A 27543-nucleotide genomic window follows, 5' to 3' on the forward strand; every position below is an offset into this window, starting at 1 on the left:
GGAGGGGGGAGGCCTCGGTGCTCTGCTGCGGGCTTTTTTTGTGGTTTAAACATCCTCCGTAGTTATTTCATACATTTGTTTCTCTCTCTTTCTTTTTTTTCTTTTTTCTCCCTAACATTGCCTTTTTTTTTCCTCACGTCTTTTAAAATAAAGAGTTCATAGGATCCTAGAATCATTAAGATTGGAACAGACCTCCAAGATCATCTGGTCCAACCATCCCCTACCACCACTGTCACCCACTAAACCATGTCCCCAAGCACCACGTCCAACCTTTCCTTGAACACCCCCAGGGACGGTGACTCCACCACCTCCCTGAGCAACCCGTCCCAATGCCTGACTGCTCTTCCTGAGAAGAAATGGCTCCTCATTTCCAACCTGAACCTCTCCTGGCACAACTTGAGGTCATTCCCTCTAGTCCTATCAGTTACCTGCGAGAAGAGGCCGATCCCCAGCTCCCCACAGCTTCCTTTCAGGCAGTTGTAGAGAGCAATGAGGTCTCCCCTGAGCCTCCTCTGCTCCAGATCAAACAACCCCAGTTCCCTCAGCTGCTCCTGGGGTTGCTTCGAAGTTACTAAACACAACAAGATTAAGCACGGTAAACCAACAGGGCTTAATCTCCTATTTCTCGAACAAAATACACATATCAGTGCCCTGTTCACATACACACATCATGAAACCCTCAGCGTAACGTTACTGAGTGCACAGCCCTGCCTCCCACACCTCGCCGCCCTGACAGCACCGGTTAAGGCACTTCACATTCATGTCAGTGGTTGTCTTCCTAAATCTCACGTTGTACCATTTAAGCATGAAGATTCAACCCATATCTTGCTCACTCTGCTTTTTACACACCCCCTCCATTTAAGCAGCCATACAAGCATATGCCTATGGCAGAGAATTTTTTCAAGTATAAAAAATGACCTTTCAGAAATTAAACCACAGAACTTCCACCAAGCATGTAACTTCCTCCCTAAACTGCAACTTTCCTTTGCAGTGCGCTGCGTAAGTTTCTTCCTGGTACAGGTAAGGTCTACAGCTTTAAACCACATGTTTTTACTTATTTATTTATTGTTAAGCACAAATGGCAATGTTGTACAAGAACTAGAGACAGTCATCACTGCTTAAGTTTGTAACCCCACGATATAACTTCTTTTTTCTTTTTTTTACTGCAACTGCCTATAAAAGACATCACAATCCAGATAAGTGAATGTTTTAAAATCTTTTACAGCCAAATCCCCAGTCTAATTAGTGTTCTTAAAGATAATCCTACAGTAGAATGTAAAAATAATGCTTTTTTTTTTTTTTAATTTAGAGACTGTAGGTGACATATCACTGAGGTTGAGGAATCAGGAATTCCTTACTATTACTAATAATGAAAGCAAATAGAAGCACCATTTCTTATTGCCTATTTAAAGTAAAATGCACTGATATTGCTTTATATATACACCCTGGAAAAACTATCACTAATCCTAGCTTGAGGTAAAAATTATAATAGCTAAGATAATGACAGTTCCCTGTGCTTCTGCTATGTTCATTCAATATGCTTTCATGTTTTGTATTAGCATATTAATACAAGATTTTTTAAAGCACTGCAATCATTCTAGAGCAATCCCAATACAACTTAAGACTTTGGGTTTCCTACAAAGTTACTAGAATGCAGAATTTAGGGAACATCTTGTTAAAATCTTTTCTGTCCCTCTGGATGAGCATCTTCTTACTAAAAAACCGTGCCAATCTTATCCTTATTCCACAAGGATACAGTAGGCATAGATTCATAGATTTGCACTTAAAGTCATAGTTAAAATCCTTCTGTTTCACACTTATGACTATGCTTACTTTTGTTATCCAAACTTAATACAGCAACTCTTCAAAAGACATGACAGCTTTGGATATTTCGATAATTCTGCACAGATCATATTTAAAATATATGTATTTTTAGTTTTCCCTCATATTTCTTTACATTCATAATGCAAATCAACATTGAAACATTTGCAGAAATACTGAAACATCTGAAAACATCTCAAGTGTACCTCTAGCTTGGGAATACCTGGACTGAATTAATTTCAATTTAAGAATTCAATCAATAAAAAAGAGCAAAAACTTGTACAAACTGGGGAGCATGCAAGGAATCCATGTTTCAATGCACAGTATAAGATTATACTTGCGTAGTTATTAGATTAGCTGTCCCATTTATATTACTGCCAAGGGCAACTTCTGCTTTCCATTAGCTATTTATACCATTTTCCCATAGAACATCATATCAGTTACCATCAGCACTGTGCCTGACAACCCATTTTCACCTGCCCCTGGGGCAGTAGCAGTTAGCACCCTTGCTAGGCTGCAAGGCTACTACCAAAGAAACTCAATGTAAAAGCTTTTCTATGTCAACAGCAGGTAGCACTTAAAAGTATTAAAAAAGGACACTTAAAAGTGTCCTCTCCTGCGGTATTTGGCCTCTGTTGCTACATTTAACATTTATACCTGCACCTAAAGCATTTATACCAAGAATGGAATAGAAAACTAAGTATTTCTCTATGAAAACAGTACATTGCAACCCTTTTCAGAAAGCTTTAAAGGCTACGCATCAGTGCTGTGAGGCATTGTAAGCTGCAAATGCCTCCTCAAGTTAGTGGCAGCATATGCCACTCAACAGCTGTCAGATTAGGCAATAAATCTTAGTTACAGCTGGTGAACATGTATTCCATGAAACCAGCAATTTCCAGGCTTTATACACAATGTTCCCATAGAGTTCAGTGGGGCAATGGGATGATATCATTTCTATCTGGGACCGACAGTCAATTCAGTCCGGCTGCAAAACACAACACTGGATTAGTGACTGTTTTCAACCATTTAAAATCAAAAGACACTAGGAATTTTATCCTGGCACGTTAATAAAATCACACACGTACTGCACTACTGAATTTCTAAGTTTAAGAGAAGACTTTGGAGGGAAAAAAAAGTACAAGGAACTAGAAGAGAATATTTAGGAAAATGGTCTGGAATTAGGAAAAAGGAACAGAGGCACAGAGTCAAACTAATGCAAAATAAAGGCCAGTTCTGTTATATCTGCATGTTCTTGTGATTAGATCAATGACTTAGAAGTTACATGTCTATTTATTGTACAGTGGCTTAAAAATGTTTTGATTGAGCAAGATCTCTACAAGTAGTCAATTACATATCTCTGAATTTTTCTTCTGGCAAATACTTTTTGTTTCTGCAGCAACATGTTTTGCAATTCATGATGTTTTAGGTACAAGATTAGGCTCTTAAAATGTGTTTCTTCCTCGTTTTATTTTTTTAAACCAGTAGGCATATCACCACTTACCTACTTCAAAGTACTCCAATAAAATCCCCAGATTATTGCACAAGAAATGTCGTAAGAATTATTAATCAATACCAGATCCTTGCCCTATTGCAATTTGGACGTATGCTCGATCATGTGTGGGGTATTTCCTGTATTTTAAATAATTTCCCTCTAACTTCATAATTAAGTCTTACCAGGTTATCCTATTGTGGCTTTAGCAGAACTGGAGAAGTATACAATTGCTAATATTTTAGCAGATAGCAATAGAAGAATAAAACAGATCCTTATTGGTATGCTGTGTGATGTATATTGACTGGAGGGGACAAATGAATTTCTTACTTCACTCTACTCTAGAGACAAGAAGTCTTTGTATTTTATCACATGAAGTGGCTTAACATTTGGTTTCCAGAGAAACTAGCTGCATTTAAAAGCTGACCACTGCTTATAGATTATTTTTATCATAAGCCACAGAAACTCAGCTGCTTGTTTGGGTTGAAAACACGAGATACTTATTACTTTGTATTATTCATCCAAAGCCAGCAGCTGGTACCTCATGACTCCCAAGCATACCAATTCAAGCTTTCAGTTCCTTGTAGCCCTTCCCCATTCACATAGTTGTTCTGTTACACAACACGGAAACTGCAAATCAGTTTGTATTTTCTACTACTTGCAATAAGTTAACTCCATAGCATGGAGTCTGAGTCCTCCCTCCCCCCAATCTTCAAACAGTTAACTCTGGACTGTCTAATCTAAAACTAATGGACTTTGGACTTTCTAACATAAATCTAAAACTAATCGCTGTGGAACCAAAAACTCAGTTACTGTTCACCAGCAACGATGTTCTGGAACAGCTGAACAAACTTCAAGCATATGGCCTTAAGCAACCCCTCTGGAGTATCTGGATTTGTATTAGGAAAAGGTCAAAAATTAAGTGTCATTAAGGAAGGATCACATTCCTGTGCAACTGAGAGAGGACCAAGCACATTCAGTAGATGAAATGATACATTGATTTACATAAAGGAAATTTAAGCAGTTGTACTAAGCTACAGCTGTCTACATTTTACCCATTTTATCCCAAAGCTGACATGAGCTGATGCTCTAATGGATTAAACATGAACAACTTTCATACCTAAATGATGTTTAACTAAACTTGAAACACAAAGGAATTTTCAAATATAACTTACAGTCCACAACAGGAAAGTCACTCAGGATTTCAACTGAATTGGAAACTTTTCTCCCCAAGCAATAGATTTTCCAAACCCAAGCCTACAGGTGACATATAATTAACGAAAAGTCATGACATTAATATTAAACCTGTAAGCATATCATTTATTTTTGCTTTGCAATTCTTGCTGCACTGGACGTTTCAAGCCCCAGCAACTGGGTCTTCTACAGGCAGCTGTCTTGAGACAACTTTGTGATACTGAGTAATCCCTTACTAACCTCACCATGCAGCAGCCTCCTGTCTGTACAACACACATGAAGTGCAAGTAGCGGCTACTACCCAGTGCAAGTGCTCTGTGACAGCCTATGCCACAAGTACACATGGCTGCCATTGAGAGCCCTGACATCAGCCTAAGGGAGGTTGTATGCATTCGTGCTGCCAAGCCCAAGGGCACTCTGATGGGGCTCCCTTAATGCAATATGCCCCTCATTGTCACCCCTGTTCCCTCCTAGCCACAGCACCTTGACCCAACCTCACAGCAGCAGGTAGCCCTGTCAGGCTACGCACAAGAGGCCATGCCCACATCACCCAGAACATGCCTAGCAAACTGTCATAAAACGTATCTATTAAAGCCCTTCCACACACTTTACCTCACTCTATAGCACGTAGAGCCCCTCCTCTACCAACACTCAAGCTTTCCTAGTCTTTTTTACACGGTTTAAGCCATAAAATGCAAATAACGCCAGCTCTTCACCAACACAACGCCTCCTCTTGCCAGCCATCTTGAGGACGGGCACGCGCCGCCATCTTGGGCGATGCCCTTCCTCCTCCAGCGAAAACCAAGCCACCCTGAGCGGGGCGGGCGGGTTTCTTTAGCTACCGCTTTGCCCTCACTAAAAATGGCCGCCGGCATATCCGACCCTTCATAGGGCGAACGAGAGGTCGCTGTGTCCCGGTAGCGGCCCTTTGTGGTCGGGGGCTGCAGGAAGCGAAGGCGCCGGGCATCCTCCCTGAGGCGCGGCTGTGCTGCGGCGCGCCGGGGGCAGGTACGACGGTGGGGAGCGGCGCCTCTCGTGGGGCAACCGGGCTGAAGGGGCACTGGGACGGTCCGGTACGGGCTGGAGAGGCACCGGTATGGTCTGGTACGGGCTCAAGGGGCGCTGGTCCGGTCCGGGGCGGGCTGAGAAACAGCCCCCGTCAGGCGGAGGGTGGCACGGCGAGGCATCTCTGTGGGGTGGGGCGGGATGCTGAGGAGTCGCTCTAGCTTCGTGATGGAGCTCATCAGTCCTTTATTTATCTTTTAAGTGTGTCGTGTGTCCCGGGACTTGCAGCGGCTTTTGGGGCCGGGGTCCCACCGCCTGGTGTGGGGCGGGGGTGCCTGGGACGCCCCCCTCGGGCGGTTCCCTCACGGGCCGCTCCCCGCTGGCTGGGCCCGCGGGTGAGTCCTGGCCGCAGGGCTCGGGTTGGCCGCGGCCGGCAGGTGGGAGCCCGATGGGAAAAGAAGGCTCCGTCGGTGTTAGTAGCACCTTGCGGCCCCTTCCCTGGCGTGGGCCTCGGCGAGGATGGTGAGGGAGGGGAGGAAAACAGCCCGGTGCGTGGTCCTGGCACGATACCCGTTTGTTGCAAAGCTTTTAAGGTGCTGTTGTGGGTAGGTTTTGTAAGCTCACCCTCGTTCTAGAGCCTGGAGGAAACGTGTCTGTGTTTCGTATGGTGCTGCAGATCAGTTTAATGTCAAACCCAATAAATAGTTTTAGAGCTGCTTGTGTCCTGTTGCGATCTTAAAATTGTTGTGGCAAACTTGCCGTGGTTCTTAAAGGCATGCCCATGACTTAGTTCATTATGCATGACTTCTAGAAAGTGCTTTTGTGCTTTGTATTCCCTGAGGCAGTTGTCTTTGAACGCACCTGTGTCTGTGAGATTATGCCCCTGGTTTGAATGTCATTATTAAGCTGACACTGGCATTTGCATGATTAGACTTCCCCGAATGAATATGGGAGGGGAAGAAAGGCATAATAGAAGCTTGCATTTACGGATTAAACTTCTATGTGAATAAGTCATGTTTTCACCTGTGTGTTTTGTTAAATATAGGCATATTTTTTGGCAGGTATCTTTGTGTATTTGATACCTTATTGGATACTTTTTGGGTTGTAGGCAGGAAACTGCTTTGTACATGCAGAAATATATTCAGATACATAGAGGGCACCCCACAGGAGCCATTTGAAAATCAAAATTTCATGCTTAACATCCGGAGGAGAGGGAGCATGCCTTGTACATAAGTAGTTTTCTCTTCTTCAGTTTCAGATTCTCTCAGATGTGCTGCTAAGAGATTGAAATCAGTCATATATGCTTTTTATTTAAATGAAAAGACTTGGCTAAGTCAGTTTTATTAAACAGAAAACCAAATCCCTTGCAGCTTTGTATCAACACTAGCTAGTCTGTGCAGAATTGTGGGAGTGTCATGTAGCATTTAAGAATGGAAAGACAACTAAAGGACTAAAAATTGCATAGTTTTTTTCCTGTCATACTTTTTTTCTGTCAGCCTGGATGTGCTTGGGCCTGCTCTGTTTCTCATGGTTATTCAAAGACCTGTTGAATATTGGCATTCTTCAGGAAAGCCATATCATATGTATGCAGTTAATACGTTCTTAATGCCAAGCTCCTGCAAAATGATTTGAGTTGGCTGTTTAATGATGAAAATATCAAGTCAATAGAAGGAATTGGTGCTTATTGTCCTCAATAATTAATGAGTTGTTTAATGGTCTTACAGCCCCAGAATGCTTCACAAGTATTAAGGTTCATCACACACACGTCAGAGAAGTTGATATTCTTTCTAGAAATCCCTTTTGGGGGAAGTGCTTAAAACCCTCTACCTTCATTAGTATTAAGGTTGTAACAAAAAAAAGAAAAGAATAGAATAAATTCTTGATTAAAGCCAACATATACCCTGATAATGTTATGATGCAATGCTTACCACATGTTTCTGTTTCACTTTTACTGGATTGTGGTCTTTGTAATGCCAAGTGTGTCTACTTGTTTACTGCAATAGAACCAGTAAGCAGCCTGTCCTTTCTCTGTCAACAATTCTGATCAGATCAGGTGAGTCCTTATGCCCCTTGCATCTGGTACAAATTTGTTCTTATGCCTGTGCTGATAGTATTAAGGTAGGGTTGGGTTTTGCTCTGGAGCTCACAGTCATGTCAGAAGTCAAATTCTCTATGCTGTAGATAGTAAATAGATGCTGAAAATGCTGCAAGGGGTTGTCCAGCTTTTACTGGTTTTGATTAGTACCTGTTGTCTTAATCTCTGCTGTTACTTTCTGTTTAGGCTGAAGACATGATGTTGCTTGGGAGAGTTGAGCATTGCTGGAAATTTGTTTCTATTCTGGATTTGGCTTGAAGGGTGGAGGGCCGTATATGGCATTATATGACACTGGCACTTCGTTAGGCTGAGGCTGTAACCCTGGCTGTTCTGTCATTTGGAATGAGACCTAGCATGTGCAGTGCAGAAGGCTGTGTTGTTCTGCTTCAGCTGCTAGCCTAGTCCATTGTGGCTGCCTTTGAAGTTAGTACAAACGCTGTCAAAGAACACTTATTGATTTAGTAGTTCGAGGAATTGTTAATTCATGAAGTACTAACATCATTTCAAGTTCTTGTTTTTCCACATTGCCTTCTGCAAGTGGGTTGTGGTGGAAAGGAGTAGGAACTTTATCCCTGAAATAACAAACTTCTTGGAGAGTAGTTCAGTTTTCTGTTACACAAGTCTCTTCCACCTGAGTGTTTGCACTTTTTAAAGCATGCATATTGTTATTCCTGTGAGAGAAAGGCCCTGTCCCAAACTGGGACACTTTTATAGTCTAGGTTAAGACTTGATAAGAAGTCCCGACAAATGCTAAGAAGGGAGAGTGTTGGAGTCAGCAACAACTTTACTTTTTATTTCTCTGTTTTGTCCAGCAAGGTTTCATGAGTCAGACTGGGCTGTTTGGAGTTTCTTCTGAAGATGTACATGCTGGTTGAAAATCGCACAAGTTCCTCTCTTCATCTGAAGAGGTCACCTGGCATCAGATCTTGGTCTGTCTTTGTTGGTAAGACTGCAGTGTTCCTCAGTTTATTTCAGAGCTTGCTTTAAGGTAAGGGGTCAAGAAATAAATTCCCAGAAGAGCCTGTAGTGAGAGATGTGTATCTTTCAGGTGTCTTCTTTGTGGAACAAGAATTTTTACTTGAACTTTTCCTTTAGTGCAGTCTCTTAGTGAGTCTGAAACCTCTTCCTCAGTGTGGTAGTTTACTGTGTGACCGATTATTTTTCAGTCTGTCACCTGCAGAACCTCAGAGGCTCATGGACTGAATTCTAAGGGAGTCTTGAAAGGTCAGGAAAAGAAAGTTGTGTCATAGAACAATATAAATGTTTGGAACTTCTGAAGAGAATCCATACTTGCATTGAAAACTTGAGGTTCTCAGAAATGGAAAAATCTGCAGTGGATGCACTGGAGCAATGCTAGAGATAGATCTTGTATGTGGCTAACAGTGAACTCTTGATGGCACTGTGTATGTGAAATAGGAAGCTGTGCGTGATGTTCTGAAAGCCATCTGTTTTTAAACAGTATTGTATATGCAGAAAAAAATAGGGGTGGTATCTATTAGGACCACCCTGAAAGCTTGTGGGGGAAATGTGGCAGATCCTACTTTCCACTTGGGTAGATCCCACTGCATTAACACTACAACATTGTCACTGTTTTCAGTGATCTAGTTTGTCAAAGCTGCATTGAGACAAGATCTCCGCAGTTGCGGAGTCAGTCTGCCACAGCTTCCTCCTGAATGGAAGAAAGCAGTTGGTAGCCTCTGACACAACTTTATTGCACAACTCTTCTTCTGGCTCCACAGCACTTAAGAGGGGAAAAATAACCTTTGTAGTGTAAACATGATGAACATAAATGCTAGCGTACTCAAAGCTGTACTGTGCTCGAGAGGAAGTATGGTGCAATGATTAGACTGAGAGTCCCTCTGAAATCCTGTTCTTGATTCTGTTACTACCTTTTATTTCTGATCTCAGTTGCCTGTGCTTCTTAATTTCTTTATATAGAGAATGGGGGATTTTTATATTGAGTTCAGAGAAAAATAACTGACTCTTGTATAGTAATCGGAGTTGCAATTGCAAGTCCATTTTTTGAAAAGTATTCTGAAAAGTAATTGCTTTAATTTGAGTATTCATATGTTTTCAGGGGATCTTAGGTGCTATGAGCTGCTTGTTCTAATTCTCTCCTCTTATTTTAGGAATAGCCTCCATAGGCTTGGCTGCTGCTTATTACAGTGCAGGTAACGGCCTATCATTTTTTAAGAACTGTTTTTCCTGTTGATCTGTCTTTGACTCCTCCATGCGGCTCTGTCTGGCCTCATAAAGGCAGTTTAGGTACCTGTCATACTTTGTGGTGTGAATATTAAAATCCAGTAATAATTGTTACCTGTGTCTGATGTTTAGTACTCTGGCATGTTTGCTTTCAGTGTGTTTTAAAAATGCGATTAGCTGGTCCTCACAGCTCTCCTGGAAGTCACGTCATGATTGTTTGCCACCATAATGAAATGATTGCGTTGCCTTTGGAAGTGCTCTGTTTCTCTGGAAACTGTTAGGTCATCACTAGCAGAGATTATTTAAAAAAAAAAACAAAAAAAAACTTTAAAGGTGTTTTCTTTAAAGAACAGAGAGCTACTGCTGCTTCCCCCACTGCCAATAGAGAATACATCAAATGACAAATCCTTCCATATGTGGAACTTATTCTGTAGGCTGTCCTGTGATTCTCTTGCTGCATCCTGTTGAATCTCAAATTTTAAAGCTTAATAGCGTATAGCAATATTCTACTGATATAGTCCATGTTTTTTATTGGAAGAGCTTAAGTCCAGTGAAAGCTGCTTAAGACACCAAGTATATCAGACATTTTAGACACTGCTACAAAGTTTTCTGAAACAATTCTGAGCATGGTTCTGCTCTCCTGCCAGTAAAAGTCTGAATAAGCATGTTGTTTATATGTAAACATTTAATAATATAAAATAAATGTTCCTCAAGAGGGCTGACTTTCCTGTTATGAAGAAACACGTTTGCTTCAGTGAATTGCTTTCCGTTGTCCCTCACCCTTGTCCTCTGCAGCACTAATGTTTGGGAGTCGATGGCAGGCTGAGAAAGTTTTGTGGATGCCTTTTAAGATGCCTTTGCTTTCAGGGAAGAAAGATGTGTAATGATGGTACAGCCTTGGCAATAATACATATACTTAAAATTCTGCATGGTTTGGAGCCCAGTGTAGATGGAGTCTTTGGAAAAAATTAATTCCACTTTTATTATTTTGGGAAAGCACTGTAAAATAGCTTACATTACACTTAAAGGCAAAAATGTTGCATCAGAGAAACCACTTTTTTCCTTGTTGCCTTTAAAAGGAGCATGTAGATCTTAAAATGTTGCATACCAAAGAAAGAAAAATCCTAAACTTGTACATTTTCTGTGTTGTTCAGACAGCTTGGCATGGAAGCTCTTCTACATGGCTGGGTGTTTCTTTGTGGCAGCACAGAATCTGGAGCAGTGGGAGGTAAGATGCTAAATTGAGGAAATGAGGCTGTTGGGCTAGTTCAGAAACAGTCAGGTGTTGACTTTGGTAGCCTGATGCACTTTAGTATCATGAAGTTAAAACAATTTATGCTTTTAGTTTGGAGGAAGCACTTTGCCATACTAGGACTAGAATTAATTAGGGCACTTTAATTCTTGAACTACATAAGCATGACAGTGATGCTAAACATAAGTGTTTTTTAAAGGGGAGACCTGCCCTAAGGTGCTTTGTGGCTTTCTCCATGTAAATGAGCAAAATAAGCCAAATACATATGTGAAAAGTGGGAGTTACAGGAGCACCAAGTGTTCAGATTTGATTCCAGGCATAGTTGTTATTACATGAAGAATGTGGCAGGAGGGGCAGTGAAACCAGCTCTAACTTGGTTCTAGAAGTTGTGTAGGAGATATGGTGAAGCCTGTTAAAGCAAAGAGCAAGATTTTGGTTTTCCTGGCCCAATAGTAGAAGACCGTCTCTATTAAAAATAGCTATATACTTTTCTGATTATTTTCACATGTAACTGCTATTTGTATTGTACTTTGAAGCCTAGCTATTGATGGTATTCTTAATACTGTTTTTTATTTTTCAATTTTACAGGAAGCTATATTTGATAAGAACAAGGGAACTGTCTGCCTAAAAACATTCAACCTCTACAGAAAAATACTGACTTTATCAAAAGGAGGCAATGAACAAGGTGAGAAAGTGATATCTGTGGTAGCAACTGTGATTGACTGACAAGAAATGCAGGCCTACCCATTTGATAACATTCTCTGCAGTTTTGTACTCCAGCTAGCCACACTTGTTTCCACATCTGTTTCCAAGCAGCAGAAGTCATAAACTGCCTCTCAGGATCCAAGTGTTTTTCAGGTTGGGGTACTGGAAAACATCATGTTAGTCATTTTAATTCAGGGTAACTAAGCTTACATGTGGCTTTCTGTAATAGTCTGAGCCATTCCTTTGGGATGCTCATATGCCTGTTCATATTTTCCTATCCTGCTTTGCTAATGGGGACTGGTGGAAAAGCAGAAATTTTAGATCTCAGGATTGAGATTTCTGTTCTAATTTGGGTTTAGTAGCAGGCAAATCTTTAAATATGTGCAAGAAGGCATGTTGCATCTTGCAGACTGATAACTGAGGATGGGAGAGCAATTAGACATCTAGGGAAAGTGTGACGGCACACTAAAAAAAGAAAAGAATCTAGTGGCCATTCCATTTTATGCTTCTGTATATATTTTGTTCATACATCTATGGGTTGATATAGCAAGTACACTTGGGTTCCTAACCTGTGGTATGCAACCCATTTCAAAGGGGTAAGCAGCCAAATCCGGAGCACGTAATTTCTCAAAGCAGGGCCAACAAGAACAGGTTGCTCAGGACTGTATCCAGCTGGGGTTTGAATGTGTCTGAGAATGGAGATTCCACCTCTCTGGGGAACATAAAATCATTAAGGCTGGAAAAGACCTCCAGGATCATCTGGTCCAACCACCTCTCTACCACCATCACCCACTAAACCACGTCCCCAGGCACCACGTCCAACCTTTCCTTGAACACCCCCAGGGACGGTGATGCCACCACCTCCCTGGGCAACCCATCCTGATGCCTGACTGCTCTTTCTGAGGAGAAATGTCTCCATTTCCAACCTGAACCTCCCCTGGCACAACTTGAGGCTGTTCCCTCTAGTTCTATCACCAGTGAGAACCTCTAGTTCTTCTCACCTGTGAGAAGACGCTGACCCCCAGCTCCCCACACCTTCCTTTCAGGTAGTTGTAGAGAGCAGTAAGGTCTCCCCTGAGCCTCCTCTGCTCCAGACTAAACAAACCTGGTTCTCTCAGCTGCTCCTCGTAAGACTTGTGTTCCAGGCCCTTCACCAGCTTCATAGCCCTTCTCTGGACATGGAAATGTCCGGAGTTCTAGCTTCTGACTACTTTTACAGTATCATTTATATTTAAGTGGCATTTCCTGTATGTCGGTGCCAATGCTTCTTTGTCATTTGGCAACAACAACAAGAATGTGGCTCCATCTATGTACTCCTACCAGATCCTTATGAAGATCCCGTTCTGCCTCCCCAGGCTCTATTTTCTAGAACTGAACAATCCCAGCTCTTGGTCCGTCCTTGTATGCCAGGTGCTCCAAGCCCTTTGTATTAGTGGCCCATAACTGGACTCATTCCCGTCTGTCCCTGTCCTTCTTGTACTGGGGAGTCTGGAACTGGACACCACATTCAAGACGTAGTCTCACCAGGCCTGAATAAAGGGGAGTAATCACCTCCCTTAACCTGCTAGCAGTGCTCTTGCAAAGGCAGCCTGGGGCACTGTTGGGTGGCTTTGCTGCAAGGCCATGTTGCTGTCTCTTTCAGCTTGTCCACCAGGACCCTGGGTCCTTTTCTTCAGAGGTGCTTTGCAGCTGGTTGGCCTCCAGCTTGTACTGGTGCTTGGGATTGTTCTTGCCCAGGTACAAGATTCACATTTCCCTTTGAACTTCATGCAGTTCCAGTCTGCTGTTAGCATTTGTTTTGCCTGAATTGCTCAGCAATTGCTTGGTATTGTAAGAGTGCTAGTTGTATGGGATCAGAGCAATAGTGCTCGCGAACTGAGTTCCAGTGCCACAAGTCAGTAGTAGCAGTGCTGAGAGTTTACAGGAATGGTAATAATAGACTATTTTTCACATCTGTTTACAGTGGTGGCTCTACTGCATGAGATCAGAGATGTGGATGTGGAAGAAGAGACTGTGCGGTATTTTGGGAAGGGTTACATGGTTGTGCTACGGTTTATCACTGGATTTTCACACCCACTGACTCAGAGCGCTGTGCTGGGCTGTAGAAGGTGAAGTGTGGACTTTTTTAATTTGGAAGTATAAGATAGGAAATACCAATCACATGGACCAGTAACTGCCAACTATTGAGACAGTCATCTTGGCTCCATTATTATGCATGCTGATGTTACCTTGTGTTGTTCAGTTCAACTTCTTTAAACCCCTTGATGCTTTGAGTTGCAGACATTTGTAATACCATCCTGATCAGGAGACTGATCATATTTAGGTATTTAAGGTGCCTTAGTACTGCATGCCTGCTTCACGGCTCAGCTGTGCAATGGCAGATTAATTAATTTGATTATTTTGAAAACAGCGTAATCATCTGTTGCCAAAGGACTGATAATAAAAGCAGCACCTCACAAGGAATCTTGCAGCAGGGCCTGTGGAGAAAGAATTGATGTATTCTGACACGGTAGTAATTGCTTGGCTTTGCATGCCTTTACACATGGGATGCTGTCAGTCATGCTCTATGCCATATATCGACTGGTCTTTCAACCAGTGATTCTCAAGAATTAGTGTGCCTGTTTTTGTTTCATCAGCACTACAATTCCATTAACTCTTACACTGTTTCTTCCTTTCCACAGTGATGTGGAAGCAGTTGCCAAGCTCATTACTAGTTTTCTGGAATTGGACAGAGTAGCGAGCCAACAAGATCTCTATGAGAGCAGCGAAACAGAGGCTAGTGATGCTGATGAACCACAGGATGAATATTAATACTGTCACGAGCTGAAGAAAGCAGAGACTTCCAAACATCTGGAAAATATGCTGGTTCTTCAGAAAGAAATTCCTCAGTCTTAACCAGGGCATTTATCTACATGTGCATTTTCAATGGGAGGAATCTGTCTTAGGGCACCTCTTACAGTGCTAAACTGCTTCAAGATCCACACTCCCAATAATGCCATTGTAGAGTCCAAAGCAAATTCTCTTTTATTTCTTCCTTTGACTTAGTTCCTGAATGTGGACGTTGCTGTCTTCTGAATTTTGTCAGCTCATCTAACACGTTTAGGAATGGTTATTTATTAAATGTATTGGTTTGAAATTGTTTATTACTTTTCCATTAATGAAGCGGAGATACAGATGAAAACTTCCACTTACTGCAAACATCTGCTGCAGGTACAGTATATGAAATACAGAATAGTTGAACTTGTAATTCATAACACAATGCTTTGAGGTTTTCCTTGAAGTATTGCATATGATGGAATATGTTGCTAAATTGTTTTTAAGCAGCTTAATATATACAATAAGGTGATGCAGGGTAGTGGCACTTTTATATTCTCTACTACTGACTTGCCATTAGATACTAGTGGGAATCAAAATTTGAGTGACTGTCTGGAATTCTAAACAGCAGGTTGATCAACTGATTGCCCTGTCTTCTCTTGGACTTGCCAAGGAGCCATAAATAATAACCACAGAACGATCAGGTTGATCATCCAGTCTTTGACGTGCTCTGATTTAATCCTGTTCTGTTTAACTTCTGGGCATATACTACTCGAAGATAGAGTAGCCTTATTCTAGACTTAAACTTTTACTATTTTAACTGTGTATTTAGAAAGGAGAAAAGCACATGTTACCTTTTAGGTAGGGAAAGGACTGTCATACATTGCAGCCTAGATTTGTTTAATATTTCCTCACTTGAAATGGTAAATAATAACTTAGTTTTTTTTAAGATAGCTGGGATATATCTAATGTTTGGCTTGTGCCCATGTGTTACTCTGTACTGTCCTCTGTTCTGACCTATGGTTTTACAAATAGATAAATACAGACTTTCCAAGGTACTTTTTCCAAGTTAAAGCTACCTCTATTAGTCAACATGTTTTGCTAGAACTAAAACTTTATTGTGCCTATATCAACATGTCAGTACGGTAAGACAAAAGTTGTAATGATTTGCAGGTTCCTTCAGCATGCTAAAATTGCTTGTATTGAAGTTGATCAGCTTGTGCTAGGAGTTGTATGGTTTTAAGACCTGCCTTAGAAAATACTTGTAGTAGTTTCCTCAAGGAGATCTGAATGGGCTACCGGGTAACTGAGTGGTCTGCCTTCACCTTTAGCTAGCAGTTAAATGTCTTTTATCAACAGTTTCTTCAGGGCTTAACCTGCATTCCTGTTTCAAAGCACTCCACCTCTTAAAGTAAAAGCTACGAAATGATTTCAGTAGAAGCTAGATCACATAGCATGTTCCAGCTGTAAGAAACTGTGCACATGCTTATCTGACCAAAGACAGGCTGTAGCATGATTCTGCTTTTGCTTCCAGCCATTTATGTGAGCTGTGAGACAGACATGCTCTTCTGTTGTTGCTTTGAAAGGTTAATCAAAAAGTGTAACAGGGAGAGAGCTGCTTTTGATGCAGCTTGACTGTGGCACAGAACCAGGTCTATCAGTATTAAATATGAGAAACTTGTAGTCATGTTGGTATCAAAGACCTTTGCTAATGGATGTGCTTGTGAAGTCCTCCAAATTGGTTGGCTAATTCTTTGGCTTTTAATTTCCACCCCCACATTGCTAGGTTTAGGAAGCTGCCATGTACTAATGTGGGAAAATAGGTTGCAGCTAATTAACCATATTTGACCTTTATTCTAAAGCACAGCTGTAAACTACAAGTCCTCAAACCTGTTATAAAATAAAAAGCAGAATATAACACTTTAGAGAGATCTTCATTTAAATCCACTCTAATATATACCTTCAGTAATACTTAATCTGGAGAGGAGAATGAGATTTGGCATTTGGAAAACTTTTCACTACTATGTAAAATGAGTGTCAAGCGTTCTAAGGACTTCCAAGAGTAAATACTGTAAGAACTACGTATTTAATGGTATAATGTAAGTAAGAGGGCTCTACCTACAGATACCTGTTTTGTAGCAAGGATATTCAGCAGGAGTACATGGTGTGCCTGTGCATTGCACTTAATATTCTGAACCTACAGATTTGACCATTAAGCGGATGAAATGGCCAAAACTACCTGCATTTGATCTTGATTTCACTGTTTTTTTTATATTTCCATGAGAGGTAATGTCACAGGGAAAGTACACAACATGTTTTGGCTTTCCAGATAAACTGTTTTTATGAAGGTATTTCTGTTGATCTAATCCTCTACTGTATCATGTGCCCTACTTCTGCTGAGTTCTTCTCTTCATCTAGCTTGCTGTACATTCTGGATGTTAGCATTATGTACTTAGGTATCATGTAATATTATATAAAGACTAAACTAAAATATAAGAAACTCAGTTTCCAGAAAGGGGCAAGACCTACTGTAAGGTATTAGGTAGCTTGTAATACATTCTGTGGAATAAGTCGCATTTTTAGTTGATGTCCAATGATCAGCTCCTTTAAGGTGTTCTGCAGTGTTCCTCTCACCCTCCAATTTCCTACTGATAGTAGGCAGGCAAGAGAAGAGAGGACTGGAATGCTGTATGTAGGAGGAATATTTTGAAACACCTGTCTTTCATTTAGAACAGTTGGTGTGATCTTCTCTGTACTGTTTGTTTTGTACATGGCAGCTCTGTTCCCACAAAATCTAGAATCACAGAATGGAATCATTGAATGGCTTGGGTTGGAAGGGACCTTAAAGATCATTTAGTTTCAACCCCCCTGCCATAAGCAGGGATGATCTAAAACAGTTTCAAATGAGAACCTGAATTCTGTAGACTGCTAACAACAAAGGCTGACAGAATTCCTTAAATGCTGTGGGTTCTGCCTGCAGGCCATATGTTGGACACTACTGACGTGATATGTACAACTAGGAGCTTAATATATCATTGAACCAACCTACAGTGCAGGTGAAACCAACCTACTGTGCAAGTAAATGCAACTTGGTCCTTGGATTCCATAGGTGAATGTGTATCAATATGTGTGTTTCTTGACTGTGTGTTTCTCGATTCAGGTTTTGAACTGTCTTGGTAAAACTGTTTGTCTTTTATAGTTGGGAGACATAGCCAGATAACCAGATTTCCATGTTTTGCATTAACTGTGCATGGAAAAATAACTTGCAAGTTGCAGTTCACATGGATTTGGTAATGGCAGTGTTTGTGGACTCGTGACATAGCTTGAACTGCTCAGAACAGCAGGGGCTAACTCAGGACAGGTTCTGTTCTGGCCTTGCTCTCCTCCAGAGTGCCTCAGCTGCCTCACTCTTTCCAGTTGTCCTCTCATCTTTTCTTGTCACTGTCAGTGTTTTGTTGAAATTTTTTGGTTTTCTCAACTTCTCTTGGGTCTAGCATATTAAAGGCTCAGTAAATGTAGCTTTATGTGTGCCTGATGTAAAGTTGCGGTACTAAAAGGAGTGAGTAAAAGACTAGTTGTGGCTAGTGTACTCCTAGAACAGTATTACAAGAGATGTATTCAAGCTTTTTGTACCTCAGGATGTCTAGTAACCTGAGATCAGGCAGCTGTAGTTCACATACGACTTAAGTACACTTTGGAGTCTGCATAACATGTTAAATTACATCTACCCAACTGCCCCATAAACCAAACGCTTTCTATAAATAACACTTTTCAATGTAATTATCAGAAGAACCATTTGGCAGATGCTTCAGCTTAAACTTGAGGAGCACATTTGAAGTTAATTGCGTGTATACGGTTGGGAGAGATTGTGGCCTTAATAGTCACACTGAACAGAAGCTAGACTTCATGTTATACAAAGGGAGAAAGTTGCATTATCTAAGCTATGCTCTAATATTCTTGTATTTCCCAAAACGAGATGTTCCAGTAACTAGGACCACTTCTTTGGTTTCAAAGAAAATCAAGCTATTTATGCCATATACTAGAAATGTGACTCTTGTGCTATATTCATGAAGTTACAGAAATAACAAAACCCAAGCTGGCTTACATACTAAATAAGTGATAGTTCTGACACTGTAGTAGGCTGCTGAGGCAGAAATACTTCTGGAAAATACTTAGAAATAGCTTTTTTACTTTAATATGCGAGTAGAATTTCAGCAAGGCCTTGTATGTTTGTCTTTTTCTATTAAAAATAAAAGTCCATTGATAAAATCAGCTTTAACTTGTTTTATGTCATTAGTCTTTTTCATTGACTGTAATTAAAATGTATTAATATTGATGGATGTCTAAATTACCACTTGGCACAGACCTGCTGGGTGGGGAAGAGAGTGGATGAAGCACCACTACCTAACTTGTTCCTGACCCTGCTTTCATTTACACATTTTCACATAAGCTAATGCAACCAACTCTCCACTGGTGCATAAATGTGCATTTTTCCTCTTTAAACCAAACCAACGTACCATATGCAAAACAAAGGCAAGTTTCAACACATTTTGCATACCAAAGGATTTATTAGAGTAAAGTAAGTTTAACTCCTTAAGATCTTAAGGTATGCAACTTCTGTAATTAAGGTTTACAGGGTACTTGTGTATCTCTATCTAAAAATCATAGGGACCTAATTCCTAGAGACTCACAAGTTAAAGATGTCTTATGCTATAGTTCTTGTACTTGATGCATATAGAGCTATGCGCATTTTATAATAGTTCCAAGAAAATGTCCATACTTGTGCTCCCAAAGTAAGACTCACAAGGAAGCAAACAGACTATTTTGAGTATGCATGGCAGTGTACTTAACTACCTGACTCGAATTACTTTCCCTTGTGATTATCTTAATGTTCCAGTTAAGTCTGCATATATCTTGCTATATGTATAGTCCATACGTATCTTACTATAGCTTATTGAAAGTTCAAAATTAAAACAATGTTAACTTAGCCTTTTTCCCCTCATTCAGCAGACTGCTCATGGTTCAGAGTTGGACAATGCTGCAGTGCAGCAGATGTACTGAATTTGGGAAAGTTTTTTTCCCTTCTGCCTTGTAAATATAGATGAATTCTGCCCCACTCCTTTCTGGTATGCAAGGAGAGCAAATCTGACAGGACAGGTTTAAGGTTCAGCAATGTCAGGCTTGAAGTCCATATTAATTTTCATTTATTACCCTGAAAAATTCCTTTTTGCCCTCAGTGCACTTTTGTTTAATCAGTTGTTGCTTCAACTCTTCAGATGACAAACTAGCTATCTGATTAGTTGCAGATATCAACTAGTCATTTCACAAGGAATAAAACAGACTAATTGGAACGCACCTAGGTTTGTGCTTTTATTGCTTTGTCTAAATCATCCACCACTTGTTGCAGCTTTTGTAGGCTGGGGTGGACGTTCTCCTCCATCCACTCCTCTACAGTACTGTTGTGGAAAACTTGTTCCATGGCTGCTTGGAGGTCTTGCACCACGGCATTCCACTTTGACAGAAGACTAACCAAAAATCAGAAAGAAAAAAACAATCACGTGCAAGAAAGTTCTGCCTCAAGGGAGGCCTAGCTTACTGGGACTTTTAAAGGGGATACAGTTCTTAGGATGACTGCAGAAGCAGCATTTGCTAGAGGAGCTCAAGGGAATTGATTCTGTGCAGATGGCAAAAAGCTGATACTGCTTGCATTTAAGCACCATTAATCTTGGTAATTTCCTTAGGTAATGACACATACAAGGGAGGGTGTTCTGAAGACTAATTTTGTACTTGTATTCAATAAACTTGTTCAACAGAAAGCAGATTAAGATAAATGTGCTCTTCTGTTTAAAACTGTATTATGAGCACATCATATTGATTGATTTCCATCGATGCTTCTGAAGTAAACATAGAAAAAGGCAAGAACTCAAAGCGGAATGAACTTGCTCGCCTGAAATATTAGACTTTTTCCCCTTGAATGTAAAACAGGTGGTGTTACCTTATTGCATCTGGCTGAAAATGATGCATTATTATAGGATGAATAATCTTCCTTTTTCTGTGGTAGGGACTGAACCAGCCTGTGACGTATCTGAAAATGGATGTTAGAATGAACAGTTTTTGAAACAAGCAGCAATGCCTCTGTAGGCTGAGAAGGTGGTGATAGAGCTTTAGCTTTATGTCACAGCTGGGGATAATGCCTCAGGAGTAAGTAAATTTAACTCTGTCTTTGGAGCTAGCTTGTAAAAGCCTGTTAGTGGCAGATGACAATAACTGATCACCTGTTCAAATGTAAGTTTCAAGTTCCTTTTTTCTGTAACCATACAATTAAAAGTGTTCATTTTTAGTTTAAAGAGCAGTAAGTTCTAATTCAACAAAATTTGATGATTGAAATAAGCACAGAGTGTTCAGGAATGCAGCTGAAATACTTTAAATATGCTCTGCTGAGGTGTCAATATATAGGGATGCAATGCCTGAAAGGTAGAACTTGATGTTTCAGTGATCAGTCACCTTGCTGGAGTTCCTTGAATATATGGCTAATTTCTAGATGAAATAGCCCCCACACTCCTGCAGACAGAATCAAAGTGAACATTTTTACCTGTTCCTTTCAAGAAGTTCGTCCACAGATGACTTGAGGTAGAAACTAACTTGTGTCACCAGGGTAAGAATAGTGCTCCCAGGAAAGGTCCCCAGACTTGTGCTGTCCAAAGAGAACATTAGTTTCTGAACTTACCCTGCAATGAGAAGTATCTGAATCCAGCAGCTGGAATTTTACCTCATGAAAGTATCAATTTCCAGATTGGGCATTCCCAGGAGCTTTTCCACATTCTCTTTAACCATTTCAGAATAGCCACCTGGGCAGAAGACAGTAGAAGTAAACAAAAGGAGCCTAAGCAACCAAAATGTTTTCAAAGAGTTTTTTTTTTTTTCCTGGAGTATTCAGCATTGGCCTACTAGTTCCCCCTCGGATGAAGAATTTTTAAAAGGTAAAATGGAAAGAGAACAAGGAAAAAACTTGGGGGCTATGGTGAGTAGGTTGTCTTTCATGGGGCTTCTTGTGCTACGTGAAGCACTTCCAAGCTATTATCTTTCCATTCAGGGTACTTAACGTTTTTAGTGCCTTAGTTAAATGTAGGTAGGTTGTGGTTTTCTGTTTTGAAAAGAAACATGGAAGGACAAATATTCTATTGGCAACTGCCTGTGAAGAAGCCAGAAACTACAGGATTTTTTTTTTTACCACGCTTCTTAGATTAGTTTTAAGAAAATGGATTAGTTAACTTCTACATGTAAACAACATCTAAATGTAATTAGTCTCACTTATGTACCAGCAGTGTTTCAAATTAGTTTTCAAATAAACAATTCAGTTTCTTAATTTTTGCAGTATGAATGAAAATTCTGTGATGACTTACAGGTTAAAATGCAACAAATAATTAACATACTATGGTTATTTTCACATACATGCTGAGACTTCCTTACTCCCATACTGCAGACCTGTGAGATGCATAACCTATTGTTTGTAATTTCTAAACTGATCATGTTGTCAAACCGCCTCAAAATGTGATAAGCCTGTGCCAACCTGAGGGCAAGGTTATTTCACTCTTGCGTTAGGCTTTAGCTCAGAGAGAATAAAGTTGTCATTGTACCATTCTCTAGTGCTTGCAGACATACAGCCAATGATGGAATTGCCACAGGGAAAAGCTCACACAAAACAGAGAAGTGATCATACCTAAAAAAGAAAACATTTACTAATTAGACATTCTAGTATTAGAATATACTAAAGCAGTAGGAATTGTTAATATTTCAATCACCAAAAATCAAAGAGCTTTAGAAAATCAGTTTGTCTCGGAGAAAGTATCTTCCATCTCTGAAATGCTACGTATTCCTGTTCTACTAATTAGAACAGATACCAAACACGTGATGCTCAAACCGAATTTAGAACCACCCATTGGAATTCAGTTCTCCGGTATTTCCTTAGATCTCTTGACTACAGCATCAAAACCTTTTACTCCCTTACTCCAAACTCCTCTCGTAACTTCCTTCTATTTTTGAATCCACATTAGACATTTAGCTTCACACTGGATTGTTAACTATGACTCTTTTTTGGTAGTAATTAGGTATTGGAAAGAGTTATTAAGGAATACTGCTGGATATTCAAGAGTTCAACAGGGCTGTGAGAGTTTGTATAGGTTGAACTGCATTTAAATTCTTTTGTCCTGTGCAGTTAGAACACAATCACTTGAGAGACATCTTCCATGTCTGAGGTAAAACCATTTCTTTGTTTTAAAATATAATGCATCCTTTTTACTCGTTACTCCAAATGTTAAGAATTGGGGTGTTATGTGAAGAATGTAATTTGTGGGTGGAAGAGTCACACTGCTGTTTATAAGCAGTCCAAGGTGGCACAAAGTACATTCAAGCCTTCAGAACCAATCTGCTACTGTTGGTGTACACCAACAGGTTGTTTCTGCTGATAAAGCCTGTAGCAGTTGGCTGGAATTCTGAAATTCACACTTTACTGCTCAGTTTTACCCAACTGAGCATAACCAGCAAGAAGGACTGCAGTGTTGAAAAGCTCCTCTGTAAATGCCCAACTTCCTTCTACCTCTTAGAGTTTTTGGGTGGAAGTTTGCTTCCATGTGATCCCTGAAACCATTAAAAAAGATACTACTTACCTTTGCCAGCCGGTCAGCGCGATACCTTGAAGCACATCGGTGGGGGTACTGCTTGCCACTTTCAGCCACTGAAGATGGTTTTGTAAGTGGTGTCCAATGAGCGTTAGAGACTGATTCACCCCTGTAGCTCCTTTAAAAGCACTGGCAAACCACACCTTGGAGAAACCACATCTACGATACTTCTCTACAAGAAGCACTGAAATAAGACACAAAAGAACACTTCTCAGATATGGTTTTTCTCCAGTTTCAGCCCTGACTATAATGCTCCAGTTAACAGGAATTCTGGGCTCTGAACTGTTCTGGTGGAGAAGGAGCCATGAGGTCTACTGAGTCATTTTTGCTGGTAATACACAATTATTAAATGCATCATAGGATGGAGAAGAGGTAGGCAAGTATCCTCTACTTGTCCAAAAATCAGCTCCTATTCTTTCAGTGGGAATGTCTGCTGCCTTAAAGTAGTTCACAAGAATTCGTGCATAATAAGGGCTGCAAAGCTGTTTTTGTTTCTTTTGAAAACATCTCTGGACTGTATCTACACAAGATGACCACCTTCTCCACTAGCATAACACATTTTTTTCCCTTCAAGGATTAGCACCGATCAGACTTTTTGTTGTTTTTCCAAAAAGGCACAATGGAGACTTTTAAAGAAAGCTTAGAATGATAGTTAATAATCGAGTAACAGAACTCTTCTTCTAAGCAGCTCAGCAGAGTACAAACCTTTGCTCTCCACATCCAGGTCTGCTGCGTAGTCCCAGATCATAGGCTGCACAAGCTGTGGGACTCCAGACTCTGAAAGGAACAGAATTCTTCTAAATAATAAACAATGGCCCATTAAAGATGAGAACTAAATGCATATTATTGGTGCAGTAATGCATGACTAAAACAAACTATGGCTTGTCACTGAAATTCTTCATGTACAGTTCAAGTGCCCATATATATTTTCAGCCTGGCCAAGACTTTAAACATGAAAATTCACGTCAGGGTCCTCAAAACCTACAATGTCTTGAAACCACTGATGTGGATCATCAGTGACAATTAATTGGCGATGCCATTTGTCCCAAGCCCATCTTGTTCTCAGGCTCTTGAATCTATTAGTATACCTGCTGGGTTGAACTGGTGGAGATGCAAACTGCACATGCAAGATTTTGGCTAAATTCAAAGGGAGTATTCACCCTTTAAGTTAGGGATTATTTAAGCTGTGTTTGCAGAGAACTTAGCTTTTCAAGGTGCCTTGAAAATCCAAATTAAGATACAGGTTTAGCTTCCTTTTATAATCAACTGTCTGACTAGTTTTAAATATGAGAAACACTGACTCCTGGAGAAGCTGCAGTAAAATTGTGCAAAAATTCAGTATTTTAACTGTATATCATTTTAGTTTTAGACTGCTATTGCCTGTGGCAGTTGAGCACACGTAGCTAGATGCTGTGCTTCTCTTGTGGAAACCACAGGGGTCCATCTGGATTTTTTTTTTTTGGATGATTTCCCACCATGAAAGCCATGAGTAGGTCAATCAATGCTGGAGGAGCTGTATGGCTCTTCATGGTACGGTCTAAATCTGTTCTGAGCACACATGTAAGGTGGAAAATAGTGGAACTCCATCTACATCAGAACCACTCAACTTTCAGTAGTATTTGCACATTTTCAACAAATGAGGCCCATGACATTGAGGCTATGGAGCTATTCCACAATTCAGTATTGGAGTTCCTCATTAAGTTTGCTTTGATCAACTGTACTGTCAAAGACACCCACAGGGTCATAGCTTCTCCTTCTGAACCTGTGCTATGGGAACCAGCCACTGCACAGAGCAGCAATGAACATTAGAAAGTGGCATACAGCATAGAAGTTTAAGATAAGACCAGCTTTTCTTGAGTGGATAAAGAAAATAGAATTTATGGCAACCACTGCATGATGACTGCTTTTGTTAATTACCTGTGTATTACCATATAGAAAACTAATGTGCATACATAATGAGGTTTGATCATGTCTGTGGGATTGCCAAGGACTAAATGTCTCTTCTCCTGAGTTTATTGGACCATATCTCAGTTATTCTCAGATTTTTTTAAAAATTATTTTTCAGCTAACAGCAAATCTGTCTCAACCGACTGTGTGGACTTTTTTGAATGCTACAAAATGACTCACCCCATCACTGGTCACACACCTGCCAACGTTTCCTCACTTATCCCTCTGAGCATGTCATCCCACACGATGGGAGTCACAGTGGGATAAGATGAGGCCATACAACTTGCAACTGCTTTTATATGGGATAAGCACAGCTTTTCTGGTGTGTTCTCTTGTTGTTGCAGCCACTGTTTTGACTCTTCTCCTTCACCAAGGTAGTAGACCTGAAACATCAAACAAATAATCCTGGCTTCCGGCACAGGAAGGGGGACAAGCTTGACACAGTATCATTGAATCATACAATACTCAAAAACTCTTGCACTGATGTAACACACTGAGTAGACATATTTCAAAGCACATCTCAGTGTTGGAGACACTGTAAGCATTCAGTCTGCAGGAGACCCTGGTCTGGACTAAATACATCACGTAAGGGAAGCTTTCTATATGAATTAAAATACCTACATGATTCCTATACAAATTAAGGCATGCTGCATTTGGTTCTGGATGGTTTGTCTTGCAAGAATCGCTCACCAGTCTTAGTTCAAGAAACCTAGAAACCCATAAGTTTCTGAATTAAAGTGAGGTTCCTGTCCTGGAGATTATTTGTACATGAATCTAGAAGTGATTTGGGAGCATCTCCAAGAGCGGTCAAAGCATATTTACTCCTATGTATGTAGCAGATTTGGGCCCATTAGAATGGATATGTATTTAAGTTTCTGTTATTTTATTTACCCGGTTAATTTTCCTTTGGGAATTACAGCTGGTCAATAGGAATGACATCCCAAGCTCCCGGAATGGCTTAGCACTGAAGCCTTTTCTATGCTGGCTCGCACTGGTGCTTCCTGTCCCCAGAACTCCACCTGCACATGGCCTGGGCACCACTAAAACACAGAAGCCTCAAACCTTGCTTCCGCTGCCCACCATAAAAACTTCCTGGCTCCAGAAAAGTCCCACCTCATCGCATCCTATGTGGAACCACTTCAAGTCTTCATGCAGCGCCATGACGTGATCGATCATGGCTTTGACCAGCGCCTGCGACTCCTCCTTGTGGGGGTTGAGAGCGTTGGGAAACATCCTCACCTCGCGGAGATGGGCGAACTCCTTGTGCTTCAACACGAACTGTGGCAGAAAACCGAGGTGAAGGTGGCTTCAGCAGGCTCTGGGGTCCCCGCAGCCCTCAGCTGTGCCCCATCTTGGACCCTTGAAGCCCCCCTCAGGGCCTGTCTCCACTCACCTCCATGTGCCCGAAGCTCTGCACCAGCGGCACCACCTCCAGCCCCTGCTCCTTGGCGAGGCCCAGCAGCTCCTGGAGCTCCTGGCGGCTGCAGGACGGAGGACACGGGGCATGGTGAGGACCGAGCCAGGCTGGTCCCACAGTGCCCCCCAGTCCTCCCACTGCTACCTGTAGGCGTGTGGTGCCCGCAGCGGCTCCAGCGGCCCCGTGTAGGGAAAGGTGTCCTCATACTCCAGCAGCAGCCCTGTGGCGCCCAGGGCACGGAGCAGCGGCAGCACCTGCGGCAGGGGGGGGATTTGGGCTTAGGGTTGAATTTAGGGCTTTAGAGCTTAGGGCTGGGGTTTATAGCTTTTTAGCTTAGGGCCGGGTTTAGGGCTTTTGGGCTTAGGGCCAGGGTTTAGGGCTTTAGGGCCAGCTTTAGGGCTGTCTTTAGGATTTGGGGCCGGGTTTAGGGCTTTAAGGCTAGGTTTAGGGCTTTAACGCTGTGTTTAGGATTGGGTTTAGGGCTTCAGGGCTGGCTTTGGGGCCGGGTTTAGTGCTTAGGGCCGGGGTTTAGGGTTTTAGGGCCTGCTTTAGGGCTTAGGGCTTTAGGGCCGGCTTTGGGGCTGGGTTTAGGGCTTTAGGGCTGTGTTTAAGGCCGGGTTTAGGGCTTTTGGGCCGGGTTAAGGGCTCTAGAGCTGGCTTTGGGGCCGGATTGAGTGCTTTAGGGCCGGGTTTAGAGCTTTAGGGCTGAGGGCCGGGTTTGGGGCTTAGGGCCGGGTTTAGGGCCGGCCCCCCTCACCTGCCCCAGGTAAGCGGCTCGCGGCGGGGCGCCCTTCAGGTCCAGGTGCACCAGGCGCTGCCGCAGCCCGCCGGTCGCCATGGCCGCTCCGCTCTCGATTGCTCCTGCCTGCGGCGCGGCTCCGCTTCCATCGCTTCGGCCTGGGCGGCCGCGTCCCCCTGCGGCAG

At 41.5% G+C, this 27543-nt stretch overlaps 2 protein-coding genes across 3 annotated transcripts; one reads left to right on the plus strand and one right to left on the minus strand.

The window, feature by feature from the left end:
* Positions 1 to 113: 113 nt before the first annotated feature.
* On the plus strand, positions 114 to 18857 carry LOC118255555 (cytochrome b-245 chaperone 1). Of its 2 annotated transcripts, none has more exons than XM_050714337.1 (7): positions 114 to 5598; positions 8417 to 8547; positions 9734 to 9775; positions 10961 to 11034; positions 11647 to 11743; positions 13727 to 13871; positions 14445 to 18857. In XM_050714337.1, exons 2-7 carry the CDS (start codon positions 8463 to 8465, stop codon positions 14572 to 14574), a joined length of 573 nt encoding a protein of 190 aa, XP_050570294.1. In that variant the 5' UTR covers positions 114 to 5598; positions 8417 to 8462; the 3' UTR covers positions 14575 to 18857. The 2 variants fall into 2 exon arrangements, with proteins under 2 accessions (XP_050570294.1, XP_035417739.1); XM_035561846.2 differs by having other exon boundaries at positions 114 to 5512.
* HEXD (hexosaminidase D) lies at positions 10079 to 27538 on the minus strand. Its single transcript, XM_035561845.2, has 13 exons — positions 27377 to 27538; positions 26764 to 26873; positions 26596 to 26683; positions 26316 to 26480; positions 25402 to 25585; positions 23961 to 24032; positions 23244 to 23439; positions 22215 to 22297; positions 21347 to 21425; positions 21170 to 21271; positions 20573 to 20662; positions 19934 to 20102; positions 10079 to 10094 (listed from the first exon to the last, which is right to left on the minus strand). The coding sequence occupies exons 1-12, from the start codon at positions 27455 to 27457 to the stop codon at positions 19934 to 19936; spliced, it is 1419 nt and encodes a 472-aa protein (XP_035417738.1). The 5' UTR covers positions 27458 to 27538; the 3' UTR covers positions 10079 to 10094.
* Between the last annotated feature and the right edge of the window lie 5 nt (positions 27539 to 27543).

The sequence above is a fragment of the Cygnus atratus genome, chromosome 18 (assembly GCF_013377495.2).
Source record: "Cygnus atratus isolate AKBS03 ecotype Queensland, Australia chromosome 18, CAtr_DNAZoo_HiC_assembly, whole genome shotgun sequence".
Classification (NCBI taxonomy): Eukaryota; Metazoa; Chordata; class Aves; order Anseriformes; family Anatidae; genus Cygnus; species Cygnus atratus.